General features: G+C 35.4%; 1 protein-coding gene across 1 annotated transcript; it reads right to left on the minus strand.

Moving 5' to 3' along the window:
- Positions 1 to 7,240: 7,240 nt before the first annotated feature.
- Positions 7,241 to 17,880, minus strand: LOC149801219 (uncharacterized). The gene is made up of 2 exons (XM_089956780.1): positions 17,714 to 17,880; positions 7,241 to 8,829 (listed from the first exon to the last, which is right to left on the minus strand). Exon 2 carries the CDS (start codon positions 8,747 to 8,749, stop codon positions 7,241 to 7,243), a length of 1,509 nt encoding a protein of 502 aa, XP_089812906.1. The 5' UTR covers positions 8,750 to 8,829; positions 17,714 to 17,880.
- Between the last annotated feature and the right edge of the window lie 4,010 nt (positions 17,881 to 21,890).

Raw genomic sequence — 21,890 nt, forward strand, 5'->3', positions numbered from 1 at the left:
TAGATTTTCATCTTATTTTTAAAAAAATAATCAAATATATATATACATATATATATATATATATATATATATATATATATATATATATATATATATATATATATATACAAAGATTATAATATGAAAAACATATAAAAGATGGGAAAATATAAATAAAGACAAGGAGCAGGAGGGCCTCCCTAAATGGTCTGAGAAGATCAACCAGGTAGAGACACCTCTAAAAAAGTATTTCCACTATGTGTAGAATGACACGTGAGATATTACAGTATTATTTACATCTATCTCATACACTATATATTTTATCGACATCTGTTGTCTCATAAACAGTAGATTAAGTACATTGTATGTTTCCAGTAATAACATTATTTGGATTTCCAGTCCTAAATTAAAATCTCATTGTAATTTTCACAGCTAACATTAGAACAGATTTAATACGTGGATATAATGTTTTCTCAAAGAAGCAAAGTGACATGTGAAATATATCACGATTTACTGTTTGCAAATACCTTATCCCCATCTAGACGACGCATGCTGCTTTTGCACGTTTTCTCATATCTTAAAAAATGAAACTATGACACAGACAAAATAGTTTACTTCATGTATAAAAAAATCGGAATAAGGATTCAGAGTTGTAGTGAGAAAAAAAAATTTAGACAAATTATATAATCCCGCTTGTTCAAAGTTAAAATAGGAAGGTGATTTTCATGGGCACACTTTTTATTTATTACATACTAAACAATTTATATTAAAAAAAACTGAATTTCAGCTGGTTACTGGCTTTGAGTAGGGGATATGATCACGTACAGCATTTTACGATATTGTCGATTATAACACTATCCGTCTGGTGCATAACAACTGAGATAAATATGATTTGCAACTAAATTAGATTACTCTAAACATCGTAACATAAACAGTTTTTATAAAATCAAAACAAATGTGTCATTATCACTCCAGTGGCGTAGTAGTTACAGCATCCGCCTGAGATGCGGGAGGTCGCGGGTTCGAACCCTGGCTGAGACTTATAAAAATGGTACTGTAGCCAACCTTGTGAGGTGGGTTAATTAGCGGATTGTACCTTCTTGCAAGATGTCCGCTTTATTCGGATCCCGCTATCTAGGAGATGATCGCCGTCAGGTGTTATTGCCTGGATCGAGTAAATATTAATATAAAGTGTGGAACTTATAGATGGAATAAACAGAGATCTGAGCAGATATATAGAACAGAATAACACGAGCCCCCTTATATGAAAACAACAATTTAATCAATTACAAAAACAAATGTGATAACACATTACATTAGGAAGATACACTTCTTTCTGAAATAAATCTTTCACCGAATTTCAAACACAAATATATTTATATAAATAGCCGATCTATTTAAATGATAGATGTGGTTCATCATCAAATCGAGTGAACAATCGAAGTCATTGCCTTGTACCACTTCATAACCTGTGCAATCCGGTTCACTCCAACATCACCTTCGTTCGTTCCTCTCGGTCCTTCCGCTCATTTGTTTTTCTCCTCCAACCTCCCTACTGTCTCGCCTCTTTCCGGAGCTCAAACTTTGTGTGGGTAGGTGGATACGTAAGCATGTAGATACGTATATAATTGTATCAGTAGGTATGTGGATACTTCAGTGGATAGGTCACTGTAAATGTCAATGGAGCTATTTCACCTTTTAAAATAAACAGAGAAGCAACTTAAATTTTCTGTCAGTTATTCTACTGGGAATCGATCATTACTCCTCTCTCGTTATGGTCAGATATCATTCTATAGGAATTCAGACAGATACCAAGGCTATCTGGTCAGCTAAACATGGCAGACCATAAACCTAGTTTCATAAGAAATGTACTTCCTAATGGCTATTCGATCCTGACTCGCATTAACAGCACACGAGACATAACAGTTCCATTCAGTTCCATTCTCGTCTCAATTTCACAAATCAATGAATGAAATTCATTACAAGACTTAACTACGCTATTTTCAGCGAATACACACATTCAAGTCTTTATCATATGTGAAATCATCTACGATCGGTGAATACAAACGGATTCTCGTAACTCATATCAACTAAAGTAATGCATGAAATCTTGGAATACCCAGTTTCTATACAAACAAGACGACAACTTCAACCAATTCGTCAAACTTATATAAAGAAGATTATTGTACGAATTCAGATGAACTCACAGTTATACTCATATCAAGAAAATTGATCTACGAATTTAAAAAAATAAATTCATGCAAATATAAGCAAATAAATTCATGCAATTGGTATCAACAAATTACATGAAATTGACGCAGATACATAGTGCTTGAAGATGTGTTCGCTTATACCGCCAGAATTGTGTCCGTTGACTCTCCAGACATCTGGCCCCTTTGATAAATGTTTTACGAGAGAATTTCTTCAAAATTTACTCTCGGGGTCTCTTATAGTTTCACTCTTGCAGGAAAAATGCAGACTGACTAGATTTTTCGATGGGGGCAATATTTAAAGCCCAAGGAATTTCGTGTGTGAAACACGCTCTTATTTAGCGTAACCAATCATCGTTAAATATTTTTACCGCCTTTTATAACTAGGCGCCAAAATTGAGGTCAGCATGACTTATGGAATTCCAAACAACAGATCTGGAAAATTTCAAATCTGACATTTCCGATATAAAATCAAAGTGAAACGTCCCCTTTCTAGTCGTCTAACGGCTAAGTAAACGAAGGCCTAAATAAAAATCACTTCCTCTCCCGACACAGGCATTAGAAATCATTACAAGCGCTTGTCCTCACAAATCTAATTAATTGTTCTCTGGCCCAAAGTAACGTGCTTTTCATAGATCGACAGAAATTTGCATCCTTACATGTACTAACAGCTGCATCGATAGGCGCTCATCGTTAAGAACTTAGTGTTAGAACTGGTCGGCCTGGTGTCAAGATAATGTGACCGGGTGAGACATCATGCTACATGTCCGCGGCATGATGCCCCAGCGCTAGACATCACTATAAACTGCCACAATGCAAACATCATATCAATATGACAGAAACAATTTTAAAGCTACGTTAAAAATCCAACTCTCTCTCTCTCTCTCTCTCTCTCTCTCTCTCTCTCTCACACACACACACACGGATCATAAACAGATAAAGTTTGAGTTCCTTCTTTCTTACGACATATTGTTTAAGACAAGTACATATAACTGGTTAAGTCTTTGAATATATGTTGCCACCTATTAGACTACATCGTTTATAGAGTTGACGATGATATTTTGAGATCCACTGCTCTCTCCCACGAACTTGCATCAGACCACCTATGCATCATATACCATCTTGATCTGTCTGTCCCAGACGCGCCACCTGTTTACACTTCAAAATGTAATATCAGCTCGATTAACAGAACTCAGCTAATCACATACATTAGTTCATACCTAGCAGGTGTACAAAATCCCTCTGCTGAACAACTCCAGTGCTAGATAGGCTACAACCTCGAATGTATAGATAAAGAAGGTGTTCCTTGGTACACCAGCATAAGAAACAAGCTGCATATCGCCAGAACGCCGAAAGGGCTAGAGACAGTGGCTGTCATCTGGTGTGATAGTACATAAGCACAATAATTGTGCTCAGTTCAGTTGAGAAGATTTTATTTATTTATTTATTTAATTATTCATTGGAATTACAAAGTGCTCAGACTTTAGTTTTTCGTACATATTTTGGAATTACTGTGAATTTATTTAAAGACATTTTGGATTATATAACTGTGATACTATCGGCACATCAGCACAATCGATTGGACTTCATTCGGAATGCCACTGGAATTCGTTTGGAATATTCGATAATTTTGGACTTGTGATAGAACGTTTAAGACTATTTAGGATTTAATTCACCATACTGTAAATTATTTTTAATTTTTCACTTTTTATTTTAAGGGGGAAAAAAACGTTGGTTTTCGCTTTTTTCTTTTACTTTAATTACAATACGGTCTTCGCCAAATTATTGAATTAAATATTAATTTTATAACTTACCATAACAATGATCCGCCATCAAATTCCGTATATTTGTCCACTCTAAATCCACAGCTCAAACAAAGACGGATCGTGCTGCGCAGCGAAATGGTTTATAGAACGAAAATGCTTGGACATTTTTGTACGCATGATAAATAATGGCACAAGGCTACCGTGCATTGAATTTAGCAGTTTGTAGAAAAGAAATATAAAAGTTACCTCAGTTTAAAACAAAACAATTTCGGCATCAAAAAATAATAGGCATTTCTTTTTAAGTTTGGATGGAAATAAAGTCTGTTCGATGTGGTATAAGTGAAGCACAGGGCAACTAAATTGTTAATTTGTTGATTTTAAAGGAAAGTTAACGATTTAAGGAAAAAAAGGAAAAGAAAAATACAGAATACGTTTCTTACTCAGGCAGATTCATCTGTACCTTTCCAGGTTTAATAGAACACTGAAAACTAGAATGGGGAGGTAATTCACTTAAACTAAACATTTAAAAAAAAAAACAACAGAAAATGGGCTGACGTTTAATCAAAGCTATTTAATTGTTACAATAGCACTAATCACAAATCAATAGCATGACTCCAGTTGAAATAAGCAGCGGCTACTGATGCACTCGGAATGACAAAGTTTTAAAACTGATTTAAAAAAGTTAGAATTTAAAAATACAAAAAACAATCTTCAAAAAGGACAACTTCTATAACTGTATGGAAGAAATATTAAAAGTCGGTCAAGCAATGTTAAGTGATCCAGTCGCTTACAAACGAGAAAATTGGAAGGGAGATAACATACAGGACATACTTAGCAGAGAAGAGTTATCTCTATACGACAAATCAGATAAACGTATACAATGTTAAAAAGATTTTGAAAAGTAAACAGATTAGCAGCAGATAGTCTGTATTCGCTGAATAGTACGGAGGGGGATTACATATGGCGGTAATCCCCCTCCATAGAAAAGTAGGGACATGTCAAACCGTTTAAAATTTGGAAAGCAGGTGAAAATATTATGCCGTTAAAATATGAAACGATACAGAGAGATAAGTACTAAGGAGAATACAAACTTTAAATTTCTGAAAGATATCGTGATTCCGGATTAGAATAAGTTTGGGAAAGAGCAGCACATTAGAAGATGGAGGAGATAAATGCACGGTTTGAGCATTTTTGTTCATTGCAAAATCAGAAAGAAAAAATGTACGCTAAACACCATCACAAGTAAACAAAAAATGGTATGCATAAAAAAAACGCGATAAGACAACTTTAATATTGACAATGTCCTATGCTGGTAATAGACGACATCACTGTGGATATTAAAAAAGACAAAATTAAAACATAAGAATTTGATTCAAACTACATCTCACAAATGCTGACAAAAATATAATGTAACAGATTGACAGCTAGACAACGAGATTGCCAACAAAAAGAAATAACAAAATTCACGTAATTGTCGATGCGGTCATGGGGATGTTTATATTTCTGTCAACTTTGATTTTTTTTTATTTATTAGTATGTAAATTGTACTATCAAAATTGCATTGTTTCCGAAAAGAAAGGATTATGCTGTAAAATTTAGTACGAATACAAAACTACTAATTATATAGAATTAGTACGAAATAAGCCAATCAATTGATACGGATAGAATTACTACGAAATAAGCCAATCAATTGATACAGATATAATTACAACGAAATAAGCCGAATCAATTGATACAGATATAATTACTACGAAATAAGCCAAACAATTGATACGGATAGAATTACAACGAAATAAGCCAATCAATTGATACAGATAGAATTACAACGAAATAAGCCAATCAATTGATACAGATAGAATTACTACGAAATAAGCCAATCAACTGATACCGATAGAATTACTACGAAATAAGCCAATCAATTGATATAGATAGAATTATTACGAAATAAGCCAATCAATTGATTCAGATAGAATTACTACGAAATAAGCCAATTAATTGATGCAGATAGAATTACTACAAAATAAGCCAATCAAATGATACAGATAGAATTACTACGAAATAAGCCAATCAACTGATACAGATAGAATTACTACGAAATAAGCCAATCAACTGATACAGATAGAATTACTACGAAATAAGCCGAATCAATTGATACAGATAGAATTACTACGAAATAAGCCAATCAATTGATACAGATAGAATTACTACGAAATAAGCCAATCAACTGATACAGATAGAATTACTACGAAATAAGCCAGTCAATTGATACAGATAGAATTACTACGAAATAAGCCAATCAGTTGATACGGATAGAATTGTAATATCTTATGGATGAAGAAAACTCGACTTCACCTTTCACGGCGTGCTGATATATGGTCTATGAATATACATTTTCGCAAACATTTCATGTGGCATCTACTAGTATTTGAACCTAAACTACAGATAAATACGTTACACTCAGTAGTTGGAACATAATAAATGCAGCAGAATAAAACTGACAGAAAAATTAGAAAACTAAATACAAATACCAGATATGCAAATATTGCCTAAAAGAAGGGATCAAACTAGTATTAAATATCAGAGAGAGAGAGAGAGAGAGAGAGAGAGAGATGGGGGGTCGGGAGGGGAGGAGGGAGGGATCAACAAATAATTACAATTGAATATGGAAATAAGTAAACAGAGGTTCACTGTATTTGCACAAGAAAAGACAATTCCACTTTAATTGTGCCAAAGGCAAGGTAGTGCAAAAGTGAAATAGCGTGATATATATATTGAATAAGGCAGATTCACGTGTTAGACAATTAGTTGATATCAGTGGTAACTTGTAGAACAGAGTTCAAAAATGAAGTTCCTGTTTATATGGAAAAACATTATAATTATGTAGATCGTAAAGTCTGAATTGGTCCGGATAATAAGGAACAATGTTTGGTAGAAAATACAAAGCCTTTGAGATGCTCATTTAACACGTCCGAAAGGTTTCCCTGTTCCAGCTAATGAAATGGAATTTAAGTTGGTTTTTTTTTGTTTTTTTTTTCCGGGGGGGGGGGTTGTGTTATTATTTTTTAAGTTAGAAGTACAGCATCTTATATATGTCCAGGTGCCATGTTGAACAATATTGTTGACCCGGGCATTGTACACATAAAGAGAAGAAAAAAATTGACTACACTCAACGAAACTATTGTACATACATACAATTAAACATTTGTGTTAATTACGCTTTAAACTATGACTGACGAATCAATGAACATATATTGATTACACTGTTATAGGAGATTCTGCCAGAAATCAGCTAAATTTGGCAGTGTGGATGGCATCAACTGCTAGTGTGATTTCGCACTGGTACTTAATAAACATCGGAGTTAGATTAATCTGTTTACGGCCTTCATGTTCAGTGTGGATGGCATCAACTGCTAGTGTGATTTCGCACTGGTACTTAATAAACATCGGAGTTAGATTAATCTGTTTACGGCCTTCATGTTCAGTGTGGATGGCATCAACTGCTAGTGTGATTTCGCACTGGTACTTAATAAACATCGGAGTTAGATTAATCTGTTTACGGCCTTCATGTTCAGTGTGGATGGCATCAACTGCTAGTGTGATTTCGCACTGGTACTTAATAAACATCGGAGTTAGATTAATCTGTTTACGGCCTTCATGTTCAGTGTGGATGGCATCAACTGCTAGTGTGATTTCGCACTGGTACTTAATAAACATCGGAGTTAGATTAATCTGTTTACGGCCTTCATGTTCAGTGTGGATGGCATCAACTGTTAGTGTGATTTCGCACTGGTACTTAATAAACATATGAGTTAGATTAATCTGTTTACGGCCTTCATGTTCAGTGTGGATGGCATCAACTGCTAGTGTGATTTCGCACTGGTACTTAATAAACATCGGAGTTAGATTAATCTGTTTACGGCCTTCATGTTCAGTGTGGATGGCATCAACTGCTAGTGTGATTTCGCACTGGTACTTAATAAACATCGGAGTTAGATTAATCTGTTTACGGCCTTCATGTTCAGTGTGGATGGCATCAACTGCTAGTGTGATTTCACACTGGTACTTAATAAACATCGGAGTTAGATTAATCTGTTTACGGCCTTCATGTTCAGTGTGGATGGCATCAACTGCTAGTGTGATTTCGCACTGGTACTTAATAAACATCGGAGTTAGATTAATCTGTTTACGGCCTTCATGTTCAGTGTGGATGGCATCAACTGCTAGTGTGATTTCGCACTGGTACTTAATAAACATCGGAGTTAGATTAATCTGTTTACGGCCTTCATGTTCAGTGTGGATGGCATCAACTGCTAGTGTGATTTCGCACTGGTACTTAATAAACATCGGAGTTAGATTAATCTGTTTACGGCCTTCATGTTCAGTGTGGATGGCATCAACTGCTAGTGTGATTTCGCACTGGTACTTAATAAACATCGGAGTTAGATTAATCTGTTTACGGCCTTCATGTTCAGTGTGGATGGCATCAACTGCTAGTGTGATTTCGCACTGGTACTTAATAAACATCGGAGTTAGATTAATCTGTTTACGGCCTTCATGTTCAGTGTGGATGGCATCAACTGCTAGTGTGATTTCGCACTGGTACTTAATAAACATCGGAGTTAGATTAATTTGTTTACGGCCTTCATGTTCAGTGTGGATGGCATCAACTGCTAGTGTGATTTCACACTGGTACTTAATAAACATCGGAGTTAGATTAATCTGTTTACGGCCTTCGTGTTCAGTGTGGATGGCATCAACTGCTAGTGTGATTTCGCACTGGTACTTAATAAACATCGGAGTTAGATTAATCTGTTTACGGCCTTCATGTTCAGTGTTACTAGAAGCTGTCTACAGCCTTCATATTTTACTCCTGTCTGAATATAAAATATATTGTAAAATACATTTACCAATTTTAAATAGTTATAAAGTATATTTACCTTCCTAAATAGTTATAAAATAGATTTACCAAATTAAATATTTATAAGACATAATAGTAACAATGTAACAATTTTAACATTCCACCAAATCAGGACTGGATGTGTATCAAGGGAAAAAAACAACTGGAGAAAAGAAGAACTTAATGACAGTGAATGAAGCCATTTTACTGTTAAGCAGAAAAGACTTTGTACCTTATACTGGTAATTTCGAACTAAATTATCTTATAGAGGGTTGAAAGATAATAGGTGCTAACTACACGCTTTCGCGTTTTATGATATCGGTAGCGAAATGTTTTCGTGGATTTTAAAATTTTTTAATGGAAGCATTTGTTACCAAGCATCCATTGTGAAATAAAATGTTTCTACTTTGATTGAGTTGCAGTCTATCTTTTTTAAAACAATTATTTGTTCTTTGTGTGTGTATGTTTTTTTGGGTGGGGTGGGGTGGGGGTTGGAGGGCATTCTAATAAAAGGAGATATCAGAATTTAGCATTTTTACCGTCAGAAAATTTATAAACATGCTAGACAAATTTAATTGTAGCATCTGAAAAGAGAAATCTGCGTGGCAAAAGCTATTATTCCGGAGAATTAAGCAAACAAACAGCACATTTCCTTACATCAATACTGTCATGGAGAACAACAAGCACGCTGTATTATGGTCAGTTTGAAAAAAAAAGATGAAGCCGTGGGTCAACATTTGTAGACATATATAAAATTAACAGTACTTATTATCATGTCAATGATTGTTTTCACTGCCTTAGAGTGTAGTAAATTAAATAAAATATTTATTGGGAGCGGAAAATTTTTCTTTCGTAGATTTACTGGCCCGAAGGGACTGATTGTATTCATGATATTCCCTTGGTATTACTGGCCCGAAGGGACTGATTGTATTCATGATATTCCCTTGGTATTACTGGCCCGAAGGGACTGATTGTATTCATGATATTCCCTTGGTATTACTGGCCCGAAGGGACTGATTGTATTCATGATATTCCCTTGGTATTACTGGCCCGAAGGGACTGATTGTATTCATGATATTCCCTTGGTATTACTGGCCCGAAGGGACTGATTGTATTCATGATATTCCCTTGGTATTGTTCTTGAGGCACAGATCTGCTTTACTGGCAGCATAAGTTGACAATTTTACTATTCATTCTATGAAGCTTTATTTTCGATTCCGCAAGAGAAATATCAGCTTCTGATTAAGTATCCACGTAAGTAGCACTATTTTTGTGGCATCTAACTTTGTCTGTAAGAATGGCTTTACTTTCTCGAAATTTGTTTTCCACAGAGCCATAGCTTCTGCTTCTTGTGAATTAAGTTTAAAATAAATAAACCATATGTTAATTTTTAGAAACGTCGGATTATAAAACTGGATTCAAATCTTACAATTAATGTTATTTCAGAATGTAGTTGGATAGTACTATATCTGCTATCAAATGTTACTGAAAACATATTGATATGATTAATCCTAATCCTAATGATTAATCCTAATCCTAATATTGGTATGATTAATCCTAATCCTAATGATCAATCCTAATCCTAATATTGGTATGATTAATCCTAATCCTAATGATTAATCCTAATCCTAATATTGGTATGATTAATCCTAATCTTAATGATTAATCCTAATCCTAATATTGGTATGATTAATCCTAATATTGTTTAACATTTTTGACAATTGCTCATCAGTGTCTGATCAATTTGTTACAAATAAAGAATACAACATTCACATTGTTCCTTATATAATGCAAAATTATTGCATCGTGGACAAAATAGCAATTCAGATTCAGTATGTTATGAAATAGGAATCTTGAAAGGTAATCATAAGGTCGTACAAAATTAATACTTTATTCCAGAGAGGGAGGCGTTGATGGTAGTGGGTGTTTAAGACGGTAAAATTAAGAACAACAAAAACGGAAACACGTGCACAAAGTAGTAACTTTACGGGCATTTCAAATATATATATATATATATATATATATATATATATATATATATATATATATATATATATATATATATATATATTTGAAGTAAAGCTGTTTCAATTACAAACAGGAATTTAAACGTGATGATAACACGTTTAGTCTCCAGCTGAATAACAGGGATGTAAGAATGGTAATATCCACAACGTGTAAAACTACATAAGACTAGAACTTTTACCATCAGTATTTTCCCTTTTATCTGGAAATACACAAGACTAACACTTTTACCATCAGTATTTTCACTTTTATCTGGAAATACACAAGACTAGAACTTTTACCATCAGTATTTTCCCTTTTATCTGGAAATACACAAGACTAGAACTTTTACCATCAGTATTTTCGATTTTATCTGGAAATACACGAGCCTTCACAAATATCCTTTAACTATTCTGTGTTCTGGACAAAATGCTAACAATTTTTAAGTAGCACTTTTTGACCCAAGAAAATAATTTTAAAAAATTAAAAATATGACAATTTTCACCAAAATGCAGACACCTTTTACCGTTCAAACATAATTATGTTGTTCAGATGAATCCTGTAGCAATTATAGGGGAGTCAATTGGCTGTGAATATATTTTGCTGCAAATACAAACGGACTCACCCATTGTCTTCCAAGTATAACTCCAACTGGATTGGTTGGCATTTGTGACTGAATCGATGAAACAATTTATGGAATACCGTTGACTCTTTTAAACTGAGTTGAACGTTACTATCAGTGCCGACGTACCAAAGAAAACAATTCCAAATTATTCATGTGTCCAAACATTCAATTATCGTTGTATTCATTTCTCCATTTTCTAGCTTGTTTTTCCTCTATTGAATTGACCTGATTAATAAAGAAGATACTAGTTCTGCAAAATTAAGACATGTCTTTTTCTTTTTCCTTTAATTATGTCCTGAAATCCATCGATTTTATTTACCCAATCCGATTTTGAAATTATTCGTCGCTATTGAAAATAAACGTGGAAAATCATCTTGCAACTAATCGTTTTAAGTAGCTGAATATCTGTACAGAATCAGCATATACAAGGGGTAAAATCATGTCGAGTTAACTCTCCAGTTTTCCTTTATAAAATGAAAGAGAACGAAGGCAAAGAACACGTTAAGGTTAGCAAAATCACTGAAAAAGATTCTTCACAAATGCCAAAAGATCCAGTTGGAGTTAAACTTGGAAGACAACTTGGAAAACGTTCTCTGGAAATTCAAAAGCAATACTGCAAAGTTTGAAGAAAGCACAAGTACAGTATAAAACATAACAAACGAGGGAAATGATACTTGTTCGCTAAGTTCAAACAAAATACTTAATATGATTGGTGTTTAACTGCGTCAGGTATCTCGTTTATTTGGTCCAAAAGTAAAGATGTTTCTTAGTAAAGTCGTCAACGTCCAGGTGCAAAAAATGTGGGTTTAGCAAGAAACAATCCAGCAAAGCACATCAAGAACATGAAACATCAGAGACTAGGAAACGTTCAGCCATACCAGAGATGTTTTAATTTTTATCGGGCAATAAATAACATGGTGTTTTGACTTACATATATAACCGTTGAGGCACACAAAAATACACTAACAACTCTCTTTATCATGTAAGACTTACACTTGCTCTTGTGGTGATTCACAAAGAGTTTTTGAAGAATTTGTTTAAGCTGTCAATTGGTCGACAATCAAACATGGAATGTAAAGAAAGGTAAAATTAAAATTTACATTGCTAAATGCTTACATTTTTCTTTTGTTTTAGCTTTTACCTGGAGACATATGTCGACTGAAATAAAAATAATTATCAAGACAATTTATAATGGAACAATAAACTCTGCGCATTAGGTAGCAGACAGCATGGTTTTGACACTGCTACCAATGTCCACAATTTGATTCCATCAAAATTAGTTATTGAAAACATTGCACGCTCATTATGACAGGTTTTAAGTCATTTTGCAAGTGACTGGCTGATATTAATGCACTTTTGGCCTGTTTGCAACTGACTACCTGATAACAATATCCATTTACCGAAAATTAATTCTACTCTGTAAATACCATAGGTTTTATATACGGATCAATAGCGTGTCATCTCTGAAAGAGAATGAATACTTCTATGTTCGAAGGAAAATTATATTTCTATTTTTAAAAACAAACCAGAGAATCCTACATCGTTTCAAAGACATGCACCAGAGTTACAATGCCACTAATAACATAAAATGGCGGAGCGACAGAGCAGATGAACGAAGATCCACGCAGACGCGAAGCGTCAGCCAGTGCAAAGCACAACACATTCAACGTAACTGAAATGAGTTATAATTAAACAATCTAAAGTTGGTCTTTCCTACATATAAATATCATAACTTTTATTACCAGATAAATTAGTAGAAAGGCACCAAGTGCACTTCCTTTATATCCTACACTATCAATAGGTAACAGTCTTAATTCGTCAGTGGCGGTGGGCTTCGCAAAAATATTAACGAGATTAAACAAAGATTTGGTCAGAGATATCCAACACAACAGAAGTGTTATAATTAAATCAAATGAAATTCATCCTAATTATCATGGCTGCAGCTTAAGATGGTAAGGAAATAGTAACAGCTGGATTACGTGCTGTAGGAATAACTGCCGGTGTTGCTCTACCTTCGGCTTTGAGTGGCTTTGGCCCAGCAGTGTTAGAATTTGTTGCAAAGCCATTAAGGAAAAACTGATTGAAAATAAAGTTTTAAACATGATGAAATAGTGTCATCTGCCATCAGTACACTTAAGAGTATTGACGACACGATAAGCAGAGCGATTAGAAACAATACAATCTACCATGATAAATTTATTTTAATTATCAAGTGCAACAAATATAAAGAGAAAAAAAATGAATCAGATTTTTTTTACAGCTACAGGAGAAAGAAAAATTAAAATCAATAGGCAAAGGAAGGGAAGAAACCGAAAGAGTAAGATATTTGCGAACTATTTACCAGAAGTACAATCGTTACAACAAAGAATAAAAGTTGACAAGAAAAATATTAATAGTTGGAACCTGTGACTTTGGTACAGCTCTTCGTGGCTTGAATGTATCCTTTACACATATACAGTTATATTACAAAAGAAGTTCTCGCTGAGGGAGACTCTCATAATGCTCTCTACAAATGCGCAGTTAAATGACAAATGAAGGGTTCCATTAGAAAGACGTCTATCTAACCAGTCAAGATGAGAATAACAATGGTAATCTATCCATACCATTGGAATTCATTTGGAACCATTGGAATTCATTTGGAATACCACTGTAATTCATTTGGAACACCATTGGAATTCATTCAGAATGCTCTATACTTTTGGTCTTGTGATAGAATGTTGGTATTGATGACTATTATGAATTTCCGATAAATTAAAAGAACAATTTGTTTTCAATTATGATGACTTTAAACTTAAAAGTCTGTGGGAGGAAGGTCAAATAGGGAGTGACAACCAACGATGACAACGAAGAGAGGATCGATGGTGAATGTCTGAAACACAACACGAAGTTTTAAAATCATTCCCAGTAACAAATGCAGTGTATATTAGTAACAACTACAATAAATTGGTAGCACTCAGTACACCAGGGAACTATGTAGGCATATACTGAATTCAGAACAGTTTGTGGAAGTTCAAAACACAAAAATGCTAAAATATACCTGTACAAAATCAAAACAAGATATTTTAATGGATATTATTTGTGATTGATATAGTCTATATTTTCATACACTGTTAATGATCACTACAAACATTTACACAGACAAACGGAATATCTGCATGTTCAGGTTTATAACTCTGTAATCAAAGATTTCAGATTAAATACCATTTTTCGTGGAGAGGAGGGCATGATGCTTGCGTATCCTTTTGATTTAAAACGACGCGTCCATAAAGTCTTAGAACCTCTGGAAGTGATTCATCTTCTGCTAAGTTTTAGGGTGCATCACAGTTTCACATGTCCTATGATCCGAAGCAATGCCAACTCATTTCCTTGGCAATGATGCGATGTCATCATCCTTGGGTTCAGACCAACAAACCCAATCCAATGTCATTTTTGAACAAATAAATGAGATTAAGTGTGCTCGAAAAAGCACAAGGGATTTTCAAGAGGGAAGAAAACATTTAAATATCATAATATTAGTCTCCTGTACGCATTTTATTACATCGACCAGGCTTGCTTAGTTTGAAAACTACAAATGTAGCGTTTATTTCCACATCAGTCGTTGCAAGATAATTTTGTCCAGTTGTCCAGTTGTCTCGGCACAGAATAACCTAGTTGTGTTGCTGTGCCGTAAAACACCAAAAGCAAACGAAACCATCTCTCTCTCTCTCTCTCACACACACACACACACACATACACTCATCAAGCAAGACGCGTGGAAACTCAAAACAACTCGAAGAAAAAAGTGTAAATCCTTGCTCCATATGTCGAGAGATTGGGCACCGGCACCAGAATGTCCCGAACGTTAAAGAAAAGTTACCACTCTTATCAAGAACGATGAAACCTGCTCCTGAGACAAGAATAATTATGAATATTTATGTGTGTCACATGCAAGGACATTGGTCTTCAGACTCAGTAGAGTTGGGGGGGGGGGACGGAGCTGTTGCCCCTGGCGCCAGAGGTCATGGGGCGCTAAACCCCTTTGGGCCTTCATTGTCGCCCTTGGTGCCATTTACCCTTAGTACGCAACTGATCAGAATGTCGAGAACGTAAAAAAGCAGACGAAGGAGACTGTGGAAAATGAAATGGAGGAGTTTCTGGAACAAGAACAAGAAAAGCAGGTGCAGGGGAAAATAAAGAAACAAGTAACAAATGAGCTTTGTTAAATTAGGTACTTAGCTCCTTCTTTTTGTTTTCTTATGTTACGTGTTTAGACTCGAATAAACAGCAACACAAGAAAGAGTGAAAACAACAAGCTTTGAAAAATTTAACAAATTATTTATATCCCCGGAAAAATACTGTAAAAATTAAGAAAAGAAAAAGAAGTTACGGTTTTCAGAATCAAATCCAAAAATAATCCAAGAATAATCCATGAATAAAATTTAAGAAGTCCTAATACTGAAATGTTCTAATGAATTGAAGTTCGAGTCCCGACGAAGAATCCAAGATGGAAGGCGATGACTTATGCTGTGTCCTCTGCTGTGTTGAAGTCTACAGTTCCTTGTAGAAACACAAGAAATAACACTCCGGTTTTGGAAATCCGAATAAAATTTGTAAGAAATGTCTTTGTTTAAGAATTCTGCATGAGTACTCAAAATATTTCCAGAGAAACAAATTAATCTGTTAGAATCCAGATAATTTGAATAAACATTAAAATGTAATTCCCAAAATGACACAATGGTTTAAAACTTGAATACTGCGTACAACAGATACCCGGATAATGGTCACGTGATCATGTTTACATCACGTACTCTCATCATAACCCTGACAAGAACCAATCATTTTACTCAAAGAATACAATTTAAAAAGTTGTTTACTTCACTAAAATATATTTACAAGTCGAGGGTCAAATAACCAACACAGCTTCATCTCAACCTTATTATTACCACAATAAAAATAAATTTAAAAAAGAACAACTTGTTGACGTGACTGATACTAGTTTTGAATTAAGGTCGGGAACCAGGTTAGCCTTATGTGTTTACAAAAATGAACAGTCAAGATCAAACTATTTTCTGGAAAAAGTATCGAGTTCCTAGTAAACAGAACTACATTATTTTGACATATAATGAAATTAAAAAAATAAAAAGATTTTAAAACATACAAACAATTAAATCAGATATAAATTAAATCAAGTATACATAACAGTTATTGGCAATGAATGATTGGTATCGCTTTTCTGAGGTATATGGTCAATTCTGAAAATGGACTTTTGAAAATGGTAACAAAACAAAAAAATATCCATGGATTCTCTTTTATTAACTGTCACTGTCATGTTCCTTTTCTGAGTCCAACCTGCGCTGTCGTCGTCGTCCTTGTTGTTTGTTGCTGTTGTGGCTGTCATAGTCCGAATTTCCTCTGACCCTTACCACCCCATTTGTTATATTAGGACATTGATCCTTACACCCCAACATAACTTTTCCAAATATAAAAAATGTGCTGGCAAGGGTCAGAGGAAACCCGGACTTAGTCCTACAATGCAAGACATAGCACATGTTGGTTTTGTTTAAGTGCTATGTCTTACTATCCAAATAACGGCCTTGTATAGCGTGTTCCGATGTCGATGACATCGGAATGAGTAGTCAAAGTTTCAGGAATATCTCACACATTTGGCAACATATATCGACACTCTTCCACTAATTTATATGTAATTAATGTACTTGTGCTGTCTTTATCCAGGCGGAATGAAAATATGACAGTAGGAAATGGACGCATTTTCATGTTCCATTGACATACATTTGAATTTGTTGCAATGCGACATAGTCGGGGTATGCCGACGTATGTTTAAGTAAGTTCATGTGGCGGATGTATTTCTTGATCGAAACGAAACGTTACTTTACAGCCCCAATAGGAATAATATATTTTATTCGTTTCATTAAAGAATAATATTTCAACTTAACGCGATTTCGGCATTCCCGGCTTTCATCGCTTTCAATTTGAATTTATTGGAGAAAAGACATCAGAGTAAGTGAAGTCTGACTAAAACATTATGACTTTACTTTGTAGAAAAGCGCCATTATTTTCGTTGCCAGTTGTGTGAAATATTCCTGAAAATTTGACTTTCTTTACGATGTTAGTCGACATCAAAACACACTACACAGCGCTGTTAGTTAGGCGACGCCCAAAACAAATATCAGCGTCAAGGTCTTATCTGTAGGACTAAACTCGGACTGTCTGTCGCCGATGGTTTTATGCTTACTTGCGATTCAGGGCTTTTCCTCTTGGATGTTGCCAAAGACAAGTCATATAACACTCTTCGTTTCCTTAAGATCAGTTAGGATTTAACACACACACAGAGTTTTCGAAGTTAATGTTTCCCCTGACTCGTTTTGTTGACTGCTGACGGTCAGCGTTTTCATGTAACGTTTCCTCTTTTCTTGACCTGGTTGTTGTAAAACAATTGATTCTTCATCATTCCATATTTTTTGCAAATTTATATAACTGTTATTTTTGTATTTCAATGATTATCGTATTCAAACAAAAGCCCAATCAGTGACGTTTGAAATTCTTGCGATGCAAAATAATCTCAGATTGAATTAAATAAATCTGGACTAATTTTGAGAGGCTGGGATGTATACAAAACAACGTGTATGAAGCGCCGTAGCGGACAAACGTTGGTCCAGTGAGAACGTTACAGACGAATTTTTGCAGTGGGTCATAACCGCTTCGGTGGCCTAGTGGATAGAGCGTCCGCCTCGGATGTGGAAGGTCGTGGGTTCGATCCCCGGCTGAGTCATACCAAAGACTTACAAAAATGGTACAAACAGCTGCCTCGCTTGACGCTCAGCATTATGAGGTTAGTGTTAGGAATGGTCGGCCTGGTGTCAGGATAATGTGACTAGTTGAGACATCGTGCTAAATGTCTGCAGCATGATGCCCCAGTGATAGACATCACTATAAACTGTCACACTGCGATATGACGGAAAAAATGTTAAACCTACGTTAAAAATCCAAATCACACACACACACACACACACACACACACATACGCAGTGGGTCATACATTTCACTTCCAGAACAGCAATAATGCATTATTAAGACACTGTACACTGTCGCGAAACTGCACACAGCCAGCCAGTAGCAGCCTTATCGAGGAGGTGCAAAAGGTGACCGAGAAACTATGGAGGGGCCAAACAATTTGAGAGTTTGTTTAAAACAGATTATAACTCTGTGTGTGTGTGTGTATGTGTGTGTGTTGTGTGTGTGTTGGACTCTTAATGTAGCTTTGACAATTTGAGTCATGTCGCTAAGATTTCTGCAGTGTGCCAGTTTATAGTGATGTCTAACCTGGGGCAGACATGTAGCATCATGTCCCACCCAGTCACATTATCCTGACACCAGGCCGACCAGCCCTGATACTAACCTCTTAATCCTGAGCGCCAAGCGAGGCGGCTGCAATTACCATTTTTATAAGTCTGTGGTATGACTAGGCCTTGGATCGAACCCGCGACCTCCCGCATCCGAGGCGGACGTTCTAACCACTTAGGCCACCGAATCGGTCAAATTCGTAAGTAAAGTAGATTATTTTTAAAAATCTGATTTTGAAAACAAACCTGTACTTTTCTATGAATATTTAACAAAATTTCTTCAGTGATATATAAATTGGATTTTGGGGGCACATTGTCCTAAAACCGCCATAATGCTCATCTTCTAAGGAATAAACAATTTCCTTTAACCCAATATCAAAGATGCCTACATCAAACTCATATATATCCACCAAAATGAAAGAAGAAAATAATAATCTAAAATTAGAACGTGGCAAAATAGTTCACTTATAACGAGAGATACTGTAGTCTAAAAGTGTGTGTGCGTATGTGTGTGTGTGTGTGTGAGAGAGAGAGAGAGAGAGAGAGAGAGAGAATAGGAATTAAAGGTAGCAATAACAATTTTCCAGTCACATCGCTACATATCTACAGTGTGGCAGTTTATAGTGATCTCTAGCACCAGGGCATCATGTCGCAGACATGTATCATCATGTCCTACTCGGTCACATTATCCTGACACCAGGCCGATCAGTTCATACACTAACCTCTTAATGCTTAGCGCCAAGCGAGGCAGCTGTTAGTACCATATTTATAAGTCTTTGGTATAACTAGGCCGGGGTTCGAACCCGCGACCTCTTAAATAAGGGGAGGACGCTAAAAACAGTTAGGCCACCCAAGCGATCCAGTTTAAAAGTAGCTCTGGACCATGAACCACTGATCAGAAATGATTTATGTCAGCGCAGCATGAAGAAGTTGCATCTTTGTTGACTACGGAAGGGAACGGCCCTTTTCAGAGCCACCACGGGATTCTAAACAAGAGAATACCTTTCAGTAGTTATAAGTTGGTGGGTGATGTTATATGATTTCCCCCAACAACAACAACTATTATAGTCCTTTGGCCATTGTTATCTAGGAGAAGATCGAACAAACTATAAAATAAAATATGAAATTTATGGATGAAATAACATATATCTGAGCAAAGTTATTGGATATAACAACACCAGCACCCGTCTGTAAAAAATGACAAGTTATTCAATTACATCAACAAAATTAAACTGAATATGCCATTTAAATTATACACTTTCTCTTAGAAAAAGAATTGCAAAATTTATGTAAAATGATATTAGCCGTTCTGTGAAACATATTTCATCATAGAATCGAGTGAATGATCGAACTCAAATTGCCAGCAAATCAGCATAACCTGTTTACTTCTGGTCCTTTCTAAAACAGTTTTGGTGACAGGTTAGTGCTGCCCCCCCCCCCCCCAACCTCTTGGAGTCATCACCCATCATCTGTAACTTGGTTGTAGTCTGTACTCCTCTCCACTGACTGACTAATTTCGCGAGTGAGATTACTTAAAACCTTGAATTTTGCCTGGGAAATACACGCCTTCGTTAGTTTAACCAACCAGGATTAACTTCCTCGTAGTGTCAAAATTAAATAATAATTCAAGACTACAATTACAATACATCTGAATTCGTAGTAAGTTCAATCAAACCATAAACATAATTAATTCGTACTTCATATTATAGAATAAAAGAATACAGCATGTTAGAAGAAAGACTGAATTACTTTCCACAACGTCTTTAAACAATTAAATGCATCGAGGTACTAATCAAAGGTTTTTAAATTATAGTAAGATATATTTTTCTTGCCTGCAAGAGGATGTCAGAATTCTGAAGCCCATTTGAGCAGCAACTTAATCGAGCTCTTTCGCTGTGTATTTATATCCAGTTTTGGAAGGCATGGAACGTGCCTCATAAAAGGCAAAGTCTGTCATATACGCATTCCATTCCCACAAACGGTTTGTCAGTTAGATGAATATCACGTCACGTGTCTTCAGATCCCATGACCTTCGTAACATTAACATATTTCGACCCACGTATGATGTGAATGCACTGCTGATACACGAACGCAGCTGTTGCTTACCTAGTGTGACATATAGGAAGAATTACTAATGTATTTTTTTCTTTCTGCAATGTGAAATATAGTATCCAAGTAATACCAACTGCTTTTATTGAGAATGATACAAATTTAAGTTATAACAATAAAAATTGCATTTTATAAAAATTCATATAAAACTCAATAATATAACTTTATCACTAAGAAATTTACATTTTTTATGAAAAGTTAAAAAAATTGATGAAAAACATGACTGTATTACGACAACAGTAACAATTGTCACGAGGAGTACTGTTTTTGAAGAGCGAGGACTTAGAACAAATTTCTTCACAAAAATTCGCGTTTATTATTAAATTTTCCAAAGAGAACACTTTATACGTGAAAAAATTGATTTTATCATGAAGATTTTGACGGTATTAGCTAGACACATCTTTGTGAAAGAGATAGTTTCTTCATAAACAAGTTATATTTGTCGTGAAAAAGACACTTATATCCATGAAAAAGGTTACCTTTTCCGTGAAGCTTTTCTTACTGAAATATTACTACGGCTTTGACATGAACGGCCCTTGATATTGGTCGTCTCTTATGTGTCCAAAAGGTGTTTTCTGCAAAGTATCTATTTCTTCTTTACAACATTCGGAAAATAATGAGTTCACGTTGTTGTAGTTCGAGTTTCCTCTGACCCTTGCCACCCCATTTTCGATATTTGGACATGTATGTTGGGGTGTAGGGTCAAAGTCCATTCCCTATCGAAAAGTTGGAATTCGACGATCTGGCGATCTTTTGTGGGCGGCTTATAAGTTATACCCCGGCAGGGGTGACGGGGAAAACTGATATCTCGATGAAAGGTCGTTCAAGTTTGCTGGACCGGCTTGTAAGCAACTACCCTATGCCGACACCAGATGGTGTCGGTGAATCCCAACTTTTCCATAAGGAATAGACTCTGACCCTACACCCAAACATAAATGTCCACATATCAAAGATGGGGTG

The sequence above is a fragment of the Sinohyriopsis cumingii genome, chromosome 4, assembly GCF_028554795.1.
Source record: "Sinohyriopsis cumingii isolate HCF-2022 chromosome 4, ASM2855479v2, whole genome shotgun sequence".
NCBI lineage: Eukaryota > Metazoa > Mollusca > Bivalvia > Unionida > Unionidae > Sinohyriopsis > Sinohyriopsis cumingii.

Excerpts from the sequence above, each read along its gene's own strand:
- LOC149801219 (XM_089956780.1), bottom strand. The coding sequence starts at position 8,749 with ATGTTTATTAAGTACCAGTGCGAAATCACACTAGCAGTTGATGCCATC.